The 16,271-nt window shown below is 31.2% G+C and overlaps 3 protein-coding genes across 6 annotated transcripts in view; 1 reads left to right on the forward strand and 2 right to left on the reverse strand.

The window, feature by feature from the left end:
* Positions 1 to 16,271, forward strand: part of LOC113403416 (medium-chain specific acyl-CoA dehydrogenase, mitochondrial) — a 345,704-nt gene that overhangs the window by 85,812 nt on the left and 243,621 nt on the right. The gene's annotated exons all lie outside the window — the stretch shown is intronic.
* Positions 567 to 3,380, reverse strand: LOC135194651 (uncharacterized). Its single transcript, XM_064220372.1, has 7 exons — positions 3,120 to 3,380; positions 2,374 to 2,512; positions 2,221 to 2,272; positions 2,073 to 2,138; positions 1,832 to 1,974; positions 1,666 to 1,749; positions 567 to 1,563 (listed from the first exon to the last, which is right to left on the reverse strand). Exons 2-7 carry the CDS (start codon positions 2,482 to 2,484, stop codon positions 1,492 to 1,494), a joined length of 528 nt encoding a protein of 175 aa, XP_064076442.1. The 5' UTR covers positions 2,485 to 2,512; positions 3,120 to 3,380; the 3' UTR covers positions 567 to 1,491.
* LOC113403458 (uncharacterized) lies at positions 11,934 to 14,206 on the reverse strand. Its single transcript, XM_026644011.2, has 7 exons — positions 14,095 to 14,206; positions 13,190 to 13,348; positions 12,996 to 13,074; positions 12,831 to 12,911; positions 12,502 to 12,593; positions 12,300 to 12,392; positions 11,934 to 12,216 (listed from the first exon to the last, which is right to left on the reverse strand). Exons 2-7 carry the CDS (start codon positions 13,307 to 13,309, stop codon positions 12,130 to 12,132), a joined length of 552 nt encoding a protein of 183 aa, XP_026499796.1. The 5' UTR covers positions 13,310 to 13,348; positions 14,095 to 14,206; the 3' UTR covers positions 11,934 to 12,129.

A 16,271-nucleotide genomic window follows, 5' to 3' on the forward strand; every position in this document is an offset into this window, starting at 1 on the left:
TTTTTCCTTATCGATTTTAAATTATAATATATAATAATATGTACGTCATCTCCGAGCGGAATCGGCCTTTTCCGCCCTAAGTCCTCCCTCCCTTTCTGCTGTTTCCTTCTGAACTAAGAGGGTCTGATAGAATGAGGCTACGGCCGTCTACGTCAGTTCCCTACAAAGCATCGCCGACAAGATTGCTCGAAGGGAGATGTACAGGAACTGCTTCTCCAAGCTCCACAAGGGGAACGTATTAAGCTAATGCTGGGCCGCAATGGTGCCACACCGTTTCCAAAACAACCGTGATTGGTCATTACCAACTCGTCTCGTGACTCGTCGCTTTCGTCTCATCCAGGCTTTGGAGGACGGCGGGATACCTTCGACAACGTATTATATATACGCGGTAGGTTATATCTGTTTTTTACAGCGTTTTACATTTATATTGGCGGTGATGACCACTTACCATGAGGTGGCCAGACTGTATTAAAATATGAGTAACCTTAAATTAATGAAGGATAAATATACTAGGATAATCTCTTGTGAGGTATTAAATTATGACACAATTAGTTGACACCATTGAAATCCTTTATTTTTATACTCATCATAGAACAAAACTTAATACTATACTACTATATTACTAAATAATACATATTTAATTTTTTGCAGAACATAATAAATATAAGCTTAAGATTGTGAGCGTATCTTTACAAGGAAAACCTGTTGCTTAATTTTTTAATGAGGCAGAATTAAAGACGGATATAAATACAATTATTTTAGGAATAAGTATACAAAATATTTTAAAATTTCCATATTAATAAAATACATAACCAAACGTTTTCGTTTCATATTTTTTATACAAAAGATAGATGTTTAAAAATAGTAGGTACTTAAAATTAGTTTGTCGAAAATTACAATATCAGAAGTTATAAAATAAATGAGTAAAAACAGACTTTTATATTTTTATATAAACATATATTTTTTTCTTTTGTTATTTTTGTATTTCAAACGTTTTTATATCTTAAAAATATGACATAAATATATCCGAAATATAACTTAGTTTCTTAGGATTAGCTAGGGTTTTGTTGGTATGCAAATTATATTCAATTAATTTATTAAGTCAAGTTACGTTCATTTCTTATGAGCTTACTATATCAGAATACATATTAATCTCTGAAACTCATCATTATATTGTAGTAGATGATGATCAAATTTATTTGATAATCTTTACATTTTGAATAGTTATTTAAAGATATTATATTATCTTGGATTGGGCGTACCTCAACACATAGATGAATATATGGCTAGTCTAATCTGAATACCTGAAAAATAAGATGCTTAACTTGATACTTTAAGAAGAGCAGACAATCCACGTTAGTGATCATCTCTGATTATAGACATCGATATTTCTACTACGAGAACCCTTTAATAGGTAGTATTATTTGATATAAATTGAGTATAATTTAATAGACACTGATGAGTAAAATATTCGCTTTTAAAAGCGTCAGTTTAACCAGTAGAATTTGAATTGACTGGATGTTCATGGATGTGATACTCCAAATCCCAAACCAAATCGTTGCTCTGTAAATAGATAAATTATTTTTTAATTAAATTAGTATGTAAAGATTTCACTTAATTCTGATTAAAGATTTTTTTCTAGTAAATAATATTAAAAATACATACCCCTGCCACGAAAGATACATATTTATATATGTTCAGATCAAAGACGGGTATAGGCTCATTTATGAAAGCAGGCTTATTGGTGACCTATAAAATGCACAATATGTTAGTTAAAATCTAAATGATTATAACTATAAAAATGAAATTGTAAAAAGTGCTTAAAACATACAAGGTCATCCAAAACGGTCATCAAATCATTGTAGTCGTCATCATCGATCGGTTCGCTTGTCATTTCTTCTTTTATTTCAAACGTCATCGTGGGAGATGGCGGTGAAGGCGGAGATGGCGGAGATGGCGGTGAAGGCGGTGGCGCTGTGAGATTTATTGGTGTGTTACAGTCGAAAAACATTATTCCAATCAAGTAAAATATGTAAAAAATATAGGAATATTTAAATTAATTATGCTCATACAATTATTTTCCTCCTCGGACTCTTCCATCTCCACATCTATTCCTTGTAATGCGTCCATTTGCCTGTCTGTAAGCAATTAATAAATAAAAAGTAATTATAAAAACAATATTATTCATGTGTTTTATTTTTGTAATATAAAAATATTTACTGTAGTAGGCTTTCAGGAAGTTGGTAGCATCCTTGACTTCTTGTTCGGTGAACTAAAAAATAAAATAAAATGTGATTTAAAATTCTTATTTTTTTTTTTTTTATAAATGTACTTGGGATATTAAACTATTTTGTAGTTTTTTTTAAGACTTACACTTTCGCTGCCTTGCGATGTCTCCGGAGCAAGAAGCCCCTCGTTATTGTCCGAATTATCGTGTTCTTTGGACATAACGATCTTATAATTCGTCTGATATACGAGATGCATCGTTATCGATTTCTTCGTTGTTTTTAAACTAAAAAAAAAAATTGATTTATAAAAAAGCGCTTAGAATATATTCTATTATATTATAATCCTAGAAAGCATTTTTGTATTTCACATTTTATAGAAATCAATAACTTGTGATGATAGTTGGGAGGAGGCAAGCCAGCCGCAGTATCGGAAATGCGCGGACACCTCCTCACCCACTCAATGCAGTCGGGTGGCGGGGGTGGGGTGAGAGGTAAGAGGTGGGGGGTAAGAGGTGGGGGGGTAGGAGGTGGGGGTAAGAGGTGGGGGGTAAGAGGTGGGGGGTAAGAGGTGGGGGCTAAGAGGTGGGGGGGACATCGGATATTATATTGATTAAATTGATATTGAATAAAAAATCCATCAAATTGTGCATAAATAATGATATTGTCATAGAATACAATAGAAACAAAAACAAAATTAACATAATATGGATATCGCTCAACATTAAATATTTAAATATATGTATTTATATATTTACATATTATTCCAAATATTAAATTCAATCAGCTCAAATTTATTATAATAAAGTCTTATCAATAACATTCACATTGCAAAAAAAATATATATTTTATAATTGACTATTTAATTATTCATAGATATTATTAGTTACTTACGATAGCCGAAAACTGCAGACGAAATACTCACCTGACTGACAGTCCCGCTAGTACACGTTGGTTAAGATGAGCTAATATGCAATTGTACCTTTAATATGCACTTTTTACCGAGCAGGCGTGATTCTTGCACCGGTGCAGAGAGCTGAATGCCTAGATTTTCGCCGGGCGGAGCTAGATTCAGGTAAACGCGCATGTCTAGTTTGTCTGAGAGCGGAATTGAGATACAAATGGAAGTGATTTACGGGTTGAAACGAGCAAGGTAGATGATTTAAAAATAAACATGCACCGGGGTCCATTTTCCAGGGAATTTGAGAGAGGGTGGGAGTCCATGTTCGAGATCAATACCGCCATTTAGGTCATAGGTTAAATGATAAAGGTTACTTGTTGACGCATATTCCGCCCACGTCCTGATGCTGGGAAACGAGTGTTAAATATAAAGAATCATGATTGCAGTCCGCCAAGCAACCTTAAAGTTTAATGGGGGTTTCATATTATTAGTATTAGAAATGCTTATAATAAATAATTAAAAAACAGAAGATGTTTATACAAATTAGTTAATACCTATATTTGCATTTGCGAGCTAAGCTAAACCATTGAGCAATCTGCTCTTTTCGTTGTCTCTGTCATTCTCTACATCTTTAGTTAGAGATCGTGTTTGTTATGATTTAATGCACGCAAGTGAAATAATCGGTTATGTGTATTTATTCATTGATATAAATAGGATTAACAGTTGATTTAATTCTATGATTTTTTAAAGTATGTACATTCACAACTGCTACAGAATTGTTTTTTGTAAAATTAAAAATAAATGACTCGTAAATATACCACTACTGGAAAAGGTCTCTGATCTCGTGGTAGAAAAAGTTTTAACCTCCGAAAGGGTTAGCAGGAAATTTGAACTAATCTACCACGTTTCTATAGTGCGGTTCGGTAGATGTACTACATGTAAAATATAAATTGGAAGAATTTCATCAGAAACATGCAAATTTTCAAGGCATTAAGCATGAGGTTAACAATAAATACAATTTATATTAAAAAAAAAGACGCTGTTGTCTACAGTTGTAATCCATCATGGCTCAAGTCTGAAAGATCTTAAGCAATAAAATTATAATACTGGCTGTGTTTTTGGAATCCCTAGGTTGGAATACATCTTGACAATTTATTCAAATTTTCCTACGTATTGAGTATTTGAGCCGAGATGGCCCAGTGGTTAGAACGCGTGCATCTTAACCAATGATTTCAGGTTCAAACCCAGGCAAGCGCCACTGAATATTCATGTGCTTTATTTGTATTTAAAATTCATCTCGTGCTCAGCGGTGTAGGAAAACATCGTAAGGAAACCTGCTTATGTCTGATTTCAACGAAATTCTGCCACATGTGTATTCCACCAACCCGCATTGGAGCAGCGTGGTGGAATATGCTCCAAGACATTCTACTCAAAGTGAGAGGAGGCCTTAGCCAAGCAGTAGCTTTCTGGCACGCAAAATCTTGTGCCGACGAATCAAAAACTTGAAATCTAATTGGCGTAAAATTAAATTTAAAAATATGTCAAGTTATAACATAGTGAATATGATAATAGCAAACGTAACATTACTAATAATTAAATAAAACCTTATTAGTAGTAAGCTCAATCAATTTAATCGAACATCAAATATTCTATTTCTTGCTTAAAACCTTTGTTTATATGTAACTTTTAATAAAAAATTAAGTTAGATCGGGTATATTTGTTTTATGTTGGCGTTTTCGTTTTAGTTTTCATCATCAAGCGTTTTATCTATACGCATTGAAATCCAGACAAATGTAAAAAAAATATAATTAATTTATGTCCCACAATAAAGGTTTTATATATCAAATAATGCTACTGATATTAACTGTCAATAGATTGGAACAATCGCAAATTGAAAGCGGAACAGAGTATATGTTATTGTTTTTAATTTTTTTGTTCGTTTCCTGCCATACTTTACCAACCTTGGGGAATTTGGTAACTAAGACGTTATGCTCTTTATGCGGGTAGTGTCACTCCCCACTCACCCTTCAAACCGAAACGCAATAATAATTAATATTTCTGTTTAGCGGTAAATTATTTGAGCCTTCCCACCATGTAAAATGAGAAGTATAAATTTAATTAATCGAAATATAAACCTTTACTGTCGATAGATTTTAGGTATTTTATTGGCAGTTAACTGTATCCTCTGTTGTAGAAATCACAATGACGAGAATCAATGAACTGTTCGTACGAGTCACTATTATAAATAGCATCTTTTCAAAAGGACTACTTAAGGTGTGACTCGGGAATCCATAATCCACAACACTTACAAATCAGAAGTTATAATATATATATTATAGGAATTCTCATATGGCCAATAGCGATATATAGACTATAGGTTAGGATGAATACCAACCGTCCCAGCCTAGGAATCCCACTATAATCATTACATAAGGAAGACAACTGGCAATAGTGATAATTGCACCTGGTGTCATTTTCAATCCGACTAGATCTAAATAAATATGTTATTTAATTATTATATATTCATAATATTAAAATTATATGAAAATATGGTATTTTCATCAATCCGGTCGATCAATTCAGGATATACCCATTTCTTTTCAAAATAAACACAGTGATTTCACATAGAATATTTACATATATTAAACACGAAATTCCAGAGGTATTTGATTAAAGAGATTCAAATACATAATTAAAATATTTTTAACGTGAATAGTTTAATATTAATTACTCATTAAGCACAATATTAACTTATCAACCCATAAGTGTCCAACGGACACAATATTTATGTTTATAGTAATAGTATGGTATGAAAATGTGGTGGATTTGTGACAGCAAAACCAGTTACCCTCTATTTGGTATACCACATTTGGGGAAAGAAGGACAAAATAGAGAGGATAATTTGGCGTACACTATATAGTCACCCAGTTTATGTGAACCGTATTTTCACAGTAACAGAAACGTTACTGTTGACAATTATTTTACAATCATTGATGCTTGCAAAATCCTTGGCAGAAAATAGTCTAAAAATAGTACTATGTGAAACTGTAACTATGTGAAAAAATTAGGCCTGTATACCTCCAATTTTTCATCCCAACATGACACGTGACATCGAAATTAATATCTTTGGTTTTTCTAAAAATATGATATAGGTATCATTGGTATGTACCAAAGAAAACCCGTGCTGTTATTTTCTTGTCTACAGTGCATCGTACTAAAAAAATAGATGTGAGCAATAAGAATAAATCTGAAATAAAATTGTACTATAACTCCACCTAGGAAAGTGTTGATACACTTGATCAGATGCTTCATGAATATATAGTTCGGCGTAAAACAAACAGATGGCCTGTTGCATTTTTCAAAACATGAAAGACTTTATAGGGATTTAATTCTCTAATTATATATATAACATTGTATCCTACTTGGAACCAACGTAAAAATAACATCCAAAAGTCGCAACTGAGTTAGTGACACCTAATATATAGAGATGAAACAAAAAAGTACTGACGACTTATCACTTAGCAAATATCCAAGAGAGTAAGTATTAGGATCTGATCCTACTAAACAACAACGAGCTGCTCAATCTGAACCTACTGCAAAAAAGAGAAACGTCATATTTGCCCTTCAAAATATCCAGAACATCTAACCAGTGTTGCGACATATGCAATCGCAACGTGTGGGCAGAACACTCTATAAAAGATTTATGTAATATCTGTTCTGATAAACAAATAGATTAAATAGTAAATATGTAAGATACAATTAAAAAACTTTACTAAAATTCACATTTCTCTTTTCTTTCAAATGCCCTCAATTTATTAAAGCATACTGGGTAGTTAATGGTTAATTGATTTACCACATTTTAAGTACTTACTATAGTTTATAGTACGCAAATGTCATGATTTTCATGTTTTATTCGTTTTTTAATTGTAATTATAATTATCTTCAATATAATTTAAAAAGTAGTATTTAATGGAGTGTACACTTTTCCAATCTGTAGATGACATTGAAAATTTGTCTACAAAAAACGAAAAGACTTTTTGCTGACCCGACCCGGGATTTGAACCCAAAATCTATGGCTTTATACCTATCCATTCACTGGACTAATGAATCAGTCGAAATATTATATATTATATCGTCAGTCTGTAAATATGCATTTTATTTATTCTTATAAGCTACATCTTATGCGAAGCGAGGTATTGCGGTTTGTGTGTTGACAAAAGTTGAACTAGTGATGTCCAGCAACAATAAGCCCCACCGAAAGTAGAACAATTATTATAAACACAAATAGTCTATTATTATTTGAAGAGAAAGCTTCCAATAATTATGTAAAGAAAAGCCTACGTTTCGGTCCTTAAGGGGAAAATTAGATTAGAGAATAACTTATATGCTATTCAACGGATCATTGAATAAAAATGCGCATATGGCATGAACATTCGAAACGGATACTTAGAATTTTCACGACGTTCCTAGGCCTTGTTTCTGCTCAGCACCATTACTAACCATTAAATCAATTTATTTGAAAACATTTGCGACAGTGTGATTTTATTAAAATGTATTTTATTATTTTATTTTCAAGGTAACCTTTAAATATAATGAAATCATTCAAATCGACTTTTGTGTTTAAAATTTCTAGGTGTGAGGCATAGAATTATAAGTATGTGCTTTCTTTTCCGCCTTCCTGGTGGTTAAGTATAGTTCCTATCAAATTTCATCAAATAAGTAGCAGTTTGGCTGTGAAAGAGCAACGGACAACCGAGTGTTTTCGACATTTGTGTATTTTTTATGAAAAAAATAGATTTTGGAGTAAGAATAATGAAAGATGACATTGATTCCATTTATTAAAGTTTACATAAAATATATAAGTAAGAACTGTAACACAGTATAACATAGTATTTAAAAACAATCAATATAAAAAATAAACAAGGTAAATATTATCTAATAATGTTAGTAACAGAACTGTTTAAAACTATATCAGCTAAAGATAAAACAGAGTTAACTTTATTTAAAACAAATTGTAACCGAATCTAATAAACTCATTTATTATAAACCAACTAACAAATGATTCATAAACAATTCGAATTCTTACTTCTTAAACATCTATAATAATAATTATGTTAAAATTGAAGTGTAACTTCTGAACTACTACTACACTACTCGTAGTTAACGGCTATAAACTAAACTACATACACCGAGATGAGAGATTAAAATCTAAAGGTCACTCTTCAGAGATGATTATGACACTCCCACGCACACACACAACGATGATCACACGAATATACTTATTATTGACGTAAATCGTAGGGTTGGCCTTGTTTTTTGTTATCATAATCATCTTAGAAGTTTCGTGCGTACTGAAGCGTCGACATCGAGCTAAGCCGGAAACGCCTATGGAAATTATACTACAAGCTGATTCAAAAAATTGATGTAATAAAACATCGATGTAATATTTAAACAAAGTTAGTGATAGAAACAGTTTTGCTAAAACAGATATAACAAAGTGATTTAAGTCAAACTATCGTTTCTAAGTTAATACAAAATATTAGAGCCCATTAAAACAAGATAGAGATGACTGCAGTTATGCAGAGAAAACAAAATTAAATAAAAGCAAGAAAGAAAACTGGCTCTCCCTTTACTCTGTTACCCGATGCTTAAAGCATCTGCTTAGAACAGGTTTTACCAGGAGGGTGGTACTAACCCAGGCGGACTCGAGCGAGCCCTACCACCTATGATGATCTTCAACAAATTCTACACCGCACGGACCAAGGAACCTTCTTAAATCTGTCCCAATATTTACCAGAAGCCCAAAAATTATATAACAATAAGAAAGACTAACTTGACAAATATTCAGCCTCGTCAGACAGTGCGCAAATCAGCCCATTTGCCTAACACTTATATAGAAAAAATATATTCATACTGTCTCCTCCGTTATATATAACAAATTACATAATAAAAATTATATATATTAAATCACAGCTTACATTGGCGTCAAATAATATTATACATAATATTAATTGTAATTTTGAAATTGTTGTGAAACCTTCAAATTCACTCCTTGTAATGTTTTTTTTTTTTTAACATAAATGCCTTAAGAATTATCTGTTCGACATTATGATTCCGCACATTATTTATCTTACATATTTAAATATCTCTAATTATATTCTAAATCTAAATTGGGTAGCTTTGGTTGTAAACTAACGCGACAGAAACTAGTGCCGTGCATAGGCCAATGCTTCTCAAAACGTAAGCTACGATGATCTACAGAATATTTGAAGAGTTGCACTCTTGGACTATTTCGTTTTAAGCAAGACGTATTACCGGTGTGCTACATTTAATCCCTACAGGCCAATGTTAAGAGAAATAATACTTTGGATCTTGTCGCGTATGTATGCGTTTAGTTGAACTTTGCTTGTGCGTTTATTGTACTTTATACAGCTTGAATTTAGTTATAAAATATTATGAAAGTATTTAAAATGATCGACCTTTTCTTATAACCAGTAACTACAACTACAGTAATACGGCCTATAATAAATAAGTACCACGTAGGTACTGACAAACTTTCATTTGATCTAAAAAAATATACATTTTTCTCCTTAACAAATAACATTATAAAATCTTATTTACAAAATAACGAATTATTTATTAAGAATATTATGATTTAGTAGATTTAGTACATTTCGGAATTGTGCATTTATATTATATTATTTTATTGAACAGAAAAATAACATATATTATTAATAATTTTTTTAAGAGATCTCATATTGTGTCCAAAAATTTGGAAGAAATATCTAAGTTTATCAACCATTTTCGTCTCAATTAACGGTATAAAAATATTTAAAGAAAAAAAATTATATATTACAAATTCTTATACAAAATGAAGTTACTTTTTCCTCCTACGATAAAAAACTACTGCAGTATATATCACATAAGGACCAATTATATAAATTCATAATTAAAAATGAAAATTAACAAATTAATAACTATAAAAATATTTAGTATTAGTAATAAACGCGAGAAAAAATGAAATTAATTTTAATTTATAAATAATTCATTTAAAAATCATAATATTTATTTTAAATGCAAATAAGAACATTTTTTTTTTTTGAATAATTTTAAACTTAAACGTCGTTCGATTTATTAATTTTCTGTTGTAATAAATAATTTAATAATTAATCATTGATTTCAGAATGAAAGTAATAAAATATAAATGATACTATAGACCTAATCTATTCTAACTCTAAGTAACTACGTATGTACACGCTACTCGTTTTTGCCTCATGAGTGACTTATTTAATAATCGATAAAACAATTTCAATAAAAAACCAAATATTAGTCTATTCTTATCGTTAGATGCATTAGCAGTATTTAAAGTGTTGGGATGGCCCAGTTTTTAGAATAACTGAATTTCAGCTGAAGGCTACAGTTTTAAATCCGGGCGAGCATACAATTTTATTTTGTTATAAATTTCGTGTTCGGCGTTGAAGGAAAACTTCACGAGGTAACCTTATTTTCGATGAAGGATCTGTTACTTATGTCAATTAATATTAAAATTATTAATAAAATTATGAATTCGTCATAACTTTGCCAAATAAGTAATATACTCAGGGCGTATAAATATACGCTCTTTGAAATATCAACAACATAATAATCTAATATATAAGATCAAATAAATATATAAAGAATAATTATTTATCTGTGCAATTTAAACACTGCTAATGAGCCCCTTATAATAATGTATATCTAAATTGAAATATACCGAGTTATACGAAAAACATGTGGATTATACATTATTTTCTAATAGGATTTCATACGAAAAAATGACACAAAAGTAGTAAGTGGTAACTAAAGGTGGTGGAAAGGAATAATTAACTATCGTTACGTGCTCGCTTTTATTTGTTTCGTTTGTATGGAATTGTCGAAGTGAGTTTTATATTGCAAGAAAAAATATTTGGTAAAATTTGATGCCTCAACCTTTTAGAAAAAGTTTATTATTCTTTCGTCACCATTAGTTGTTAATCTAACAATACAAAAAGATGTGATTAAATGGTGAAATGGAGTAGCTCTATTCTACACATCCCGTAACCATATGGCTGAATGCGAATCCAATTATGAGATACCTACAAAATGTTGTGTCCCATATGCTCTATACAATAATACTGTTCCACCCATTATTTTAATAGAAATACACGATACCAAATTGTGTGTATGTGAATTTTTTTGGTGACCAGATAGCTTTAAGTGTGTGATCAAAATACTACTTCCAATGTATATTCATATAAACTCGGTACATTCTCGTACAATATATTCTTATGTTTAGTTAATTTACTTTCTATTAAAACATTATAAAGGCAAACTATAATTTTAAGCTGTATATTATCTCTAGAAGAAACTTGGAACTTCATATTATGTTTAAAATATTAGAGGATGTTTTTAAATTTCAAAGGTTGTCTCTCTTTTCTATGCAAGTCAAAATTGATCCATCAAGTGTCCATGGGAACAGTATCAAGTTTCGGTTTATTGTAATATCATGTAAACAAATCCAACGATTACTATACGAGAGTAACAAGCTTCTTCTACCATATATATTTACAGAGATATATTTTACTTATCAAAAATCTACTATTTTTTTTTTGAGCAATTCATGGGATTAGGCAATTTTTCATCCCCTAATCTCATGAACAGATAGTTTTATTTTAATTTATAATCTTAAGGTAATCATAATGTCGAACGGATCATTGAGATTTAATATGATTCAAATTGTTATTTTTAAAATCTTACTTTATTACAAATTTTTATTCTTTTTCCGAAAATCACTCAATTTAACTTTATTTTGATATGCCTAAACTGTAAAAAAAAAATCAATATTTTTTTTTAAGAGACTATACATTGAAAGCTTCCAACGATTCTAAGTTTTTATCAACTTACGTCTAAGTAAAAATAATTTAAAAAAATACAAAATATATGTATATAAAATTAATATGTGCTTGGATAGTGGATCGGAAATCCTTAAGGTGCAGGAGCTGCATCGACTTCTGAGGAATTGAAAGATTCTTCACTCAGAAATTCATCGGATTCCCAGGTCCAGTTTTGAACCTGTAATTGATTGCATCGAATTAAAATCACTTCAAGTTTCAAAATTTTATTGTAAAATTATTAACAATGTAAAAAATACTTACATTTGACAATATAGTCTCATATTTAAACATATCGAGATCAAGATAGTCGACAACTCGCGTTGCATCACAGCTTAAGTTGGACTGAGACCTTATCTGCAAATTAAATAAACAATATCTATTATTTATTTCAATGTATAAATAAACAAATACATTTAAAAAAATCTAATAGTCATGTACTATATACTAGTAATATGTCACATACCATGTTATCCAAAACATTAACTAGATCGTGAATGTCCTCAGCGAATGGGTCGTCTTGTGAATCTGAACTTGCTTGCGATGGCGCCGGAGACCCTGAAAAATTAAATCATGTACATGTATGTACTCCATACAGCTTTGCGTGCTAAAGCAATAAAACTAATCACTTCTTAGTTGATTGCACAACTTGGGAATGAGATGATCGCGTTCAGGCTGTTGTAACGAAAATATAGATGTAGTGGTAGATTATTGACCATAAATAAAAAGTGTAATGCTTCAGATTTTTGACATTGGTCTACAATATGTAATTGTTAATATAAAATAGATACTTACAATCCTCTTCTTCATCATCGTCACCCTTCTCCGACTCTGGTGGTAGTTGAAGCAAATGCTCCACCTCAGACCATTCCCTTCCTGTGTCATAATTTGAAATGTTACTTTTATGTTAGCGAGCAACATGACATATGTATGCATATAAGTGATTTTAAATTCACTCACCATGATAGAACTTTATAATGTTGAAGGGTTCGTTTTCATCTGTTTCCGGCAGTCTATTTTCAGGTATATTGTTTCGAGCCTGTCAAAAATATACTGTAACTATCTTGTGATTGACAAATTTGTTATTTAATTATCTACATATTACGTTTTGTTTAAATAAATAATACAATTAATTGTATATATAGTGTACGCACCAAGATGTTGGCATCGTCGTTGCGTTCAATTATGGGACTACGATTCGGAAATCGCCTCGCACGCTCCTGATTATGGTCGTTACCACCCGGTGGCATCTTTTGTACGTTTAAGAATCTCATGTTTCTCTGTTTTTGTTGTAGTCACTCGAATCTTCCTTACTGAAACGGTGTCATCATTATCATGGTGTGATATTGTTTATTAAATTCAATTATATTATTTAGTTCCTAAAATTACGAGCGCACAGATAACTAAAGAGTTTAAATGTAACTACATACATATAAAAGAACAGGCACCCACAATGAAATTAGTAGAAACACACGGCTTGCAAGAATGAACATCTACCTACACATAAATAAATAAGATCGCACAGCTAGCAACACTGTATAAAAGTACCTACACATAAACGCGTAAGGGCGCACACCCAGTCTTAGTGCAATAGCAATAATTAATACGAGCGCACTGGCAATATTGTATGTTTACACTTAGTTATAAATTATATTATGACGGGCGCAGAGCTACGAATAGAGTATACATAAATGTTTCTTCATATAGATAGTTTAGCTTAGCCTGCGCAGAATTAAATTGCGCAGTATTGAACTGCGCAGGTACCTCCTTTTAGCTTAGGAACAAAGAGGTAACACATAAATCGATACAATTTCATCGTCTTCTTTAAAAAATATATATTATTTTTTATTTTTATCCCTTAACCCTAATCTATGATTATGAAGTTAGCTAATTGAAGATAATGTTATCATTTATAATATAAAAAATTTAATTACGCAATACATGCAAAAAGTAGTACAAATATAAGAAAAAACAAGAGTGTTATAATTCGCGCATACCATAAGAAAATAAGTGTACATTTACGTTGAATATGGAGCTAAATAAGAAAAATAACACTTACCGTTTCCACTATAATCACCAAAATTGTTTTTGTTTTCACGGAAAAATTATAATATGCAATAATTTTATTAAATCTTACAATTTTTTTTTGATATTTTGTCACACGTCACCGTTGTTTCAACGCTGGAGGTAGAATGCCTAGATTTTCCGGGCGTAGCTAGATCCAGGTGCGCATGTCTGACCTGAAGCCTCTCAAAGATTCGATCAATACCAATCTCTAGAAGCATCCATTGTTCCGCGAAATATGCATTTATAAGTCTATATAAAAATTATTTTTGTTATGATTCTTTTAACACTTCTTAATTTAATATATATTTAATAAATATTTGGTTTCACTCATAATAATAAGTAACCTGCGCCCTTTATTTTTATTTTTTTAAGATACAACTTAAACTGATCACGCCGGCGTCGTTTGCTAATATCATTCCAAATATCTAAACCTTCACACTTATCAAATAAATCAAAACATTTAAAAAGTACATATAAAATAAAAATAAGTTCAGTTTTAAATATAAAAGATAAAGAATATACGTGAGTTTTGTATGAAATGTTAATAAATAATGTTACAAAGAAGGATATTTTTTTTTCTGTTTATGACAATGCTTAGACAAAATTAAAAGCAATAAAAATTGAATTTTGTAATTTTTATTTTATTTTATTTTCAGTAGGACAACCAACAGTAGATACAATATCACATGAAAAACAAAATTATACTTCAAAATTTTCTTGGAAAATATTGTACTATTTACAAGTAGTCTCACTAATATTCAAAATATAAATTAAACATAATCAATGATTAGAAATGAGATTTATGATACATTATTTTACCTATTATATAATAAATATTAATCAATAAACCCAATAAAATATACCATAAAATTAGGAATGAGGACAAATGTAATTCTTTATTATTCGATTGAACTGTGGGCGGCTATCGTGACATATATCTAAAGCTTTTACTTAACTACTAATGTGTAACAATGTGTAACCTGGTACAAAAGAAGTTACTCATTAGCAGCCTGTAAATTTCCCACTGCTGGGCTAAAGGCCTCCTCTCCCTTTGAGGAGAAGGTTTTGGAGCATATTCCACCACGCTGCTCCAATGCGGGTTGGCGGAATACACATCATCATCATCATCATCCTCCTGCCCTTATCCCAATTTTACTTGGGGTCGGCGCAGCATGTCTTCTTCTTCCATACTTCTCTGTCGGACGTCACCTCACTAGTAACATTCTTTCTAACCATATCGTCTTTCACACAATCCATCCGTTTCTTGGGTCGTCCCCTACCTCTATATCCATCCACATCCATTCTCAAAACCTTTCTCACAACATGGTCGTCATTCCTCCGCATAACATGCCCATACCAAGACAGCCGGTTTCCAGATAGCTTCTCGGTTACCGGTGCCACTTTCAAACTTCCTCTTATGTACTCATTCCTTACTCTATCCATTCGCGTAACAACACACATTCCTCTCAGCATTCTCATCTCCGCCACATGCAATTGTCTTTCAGTCATCCCTTTTATAGCCCAACACTCTGATCCGTATTCGATCCTTTCTTTTCAAAATCAATCCCCTAAGGAGATTAAGATTTGTATTTTAGGGGATGAAAATTTGTATGAATGTTTGTCATTTTTGAAAGTTAGAAATATGGAAATTAGTATGTAGGCCTCTGTTCATGACTAAAAGACAGATTTTAAGCCGCTTCTGGAAATTTATCAACCAGAAAGGTGAAGTTGAGGATAAAAATTTCTAAAGAAGTTTGCCTTTTTTCAATAGTTGAAATATGGAAATCGATATTTAGGTTTTTTTTAAAAGCTTTTATTTAACTTGCAATGTAAATATGTACGTGTACTTGCAACTCAATTTAGTAGCAGATATCTTTAACCGATTGAATTAAAATTTTGTATACACGTTCAGTTTGGATGACAATGCATTGTTAACTATTTGAAGTCATTTTTAAACCCACATGACAGCATACCCAAGATAACGGACAAAATATTTTTAATGCACTCCTACAATATGGGTATGAAATAAAAGGGCTTGATAAGTATAACTCGGAAAATACTGTAAAGTCACTCGTAATTTAATATGGCAGACTTACTTAAAGCTTGAAAATCAATTTTGAAGGAGATATCTTTAATTATTGAGCTGAAATTTTGTATACCCGTATAGTC

This window comes from Vanessa tameamea, chromosome Z (genome assembly GCF_037043105.1).
Source record: "Vanessa tameamea isolate UH-Manoa-2023 chromosome Z, ilVanTame1 primary haplotype, whole genome shotgun sequence".
NCBI classification, from domain to species: Eukaryota; Metazoa; Arthropoda; class Insecta; order Lepidoptera; family Nymphalidae; genus Vanessa; species Vanessa tameamea.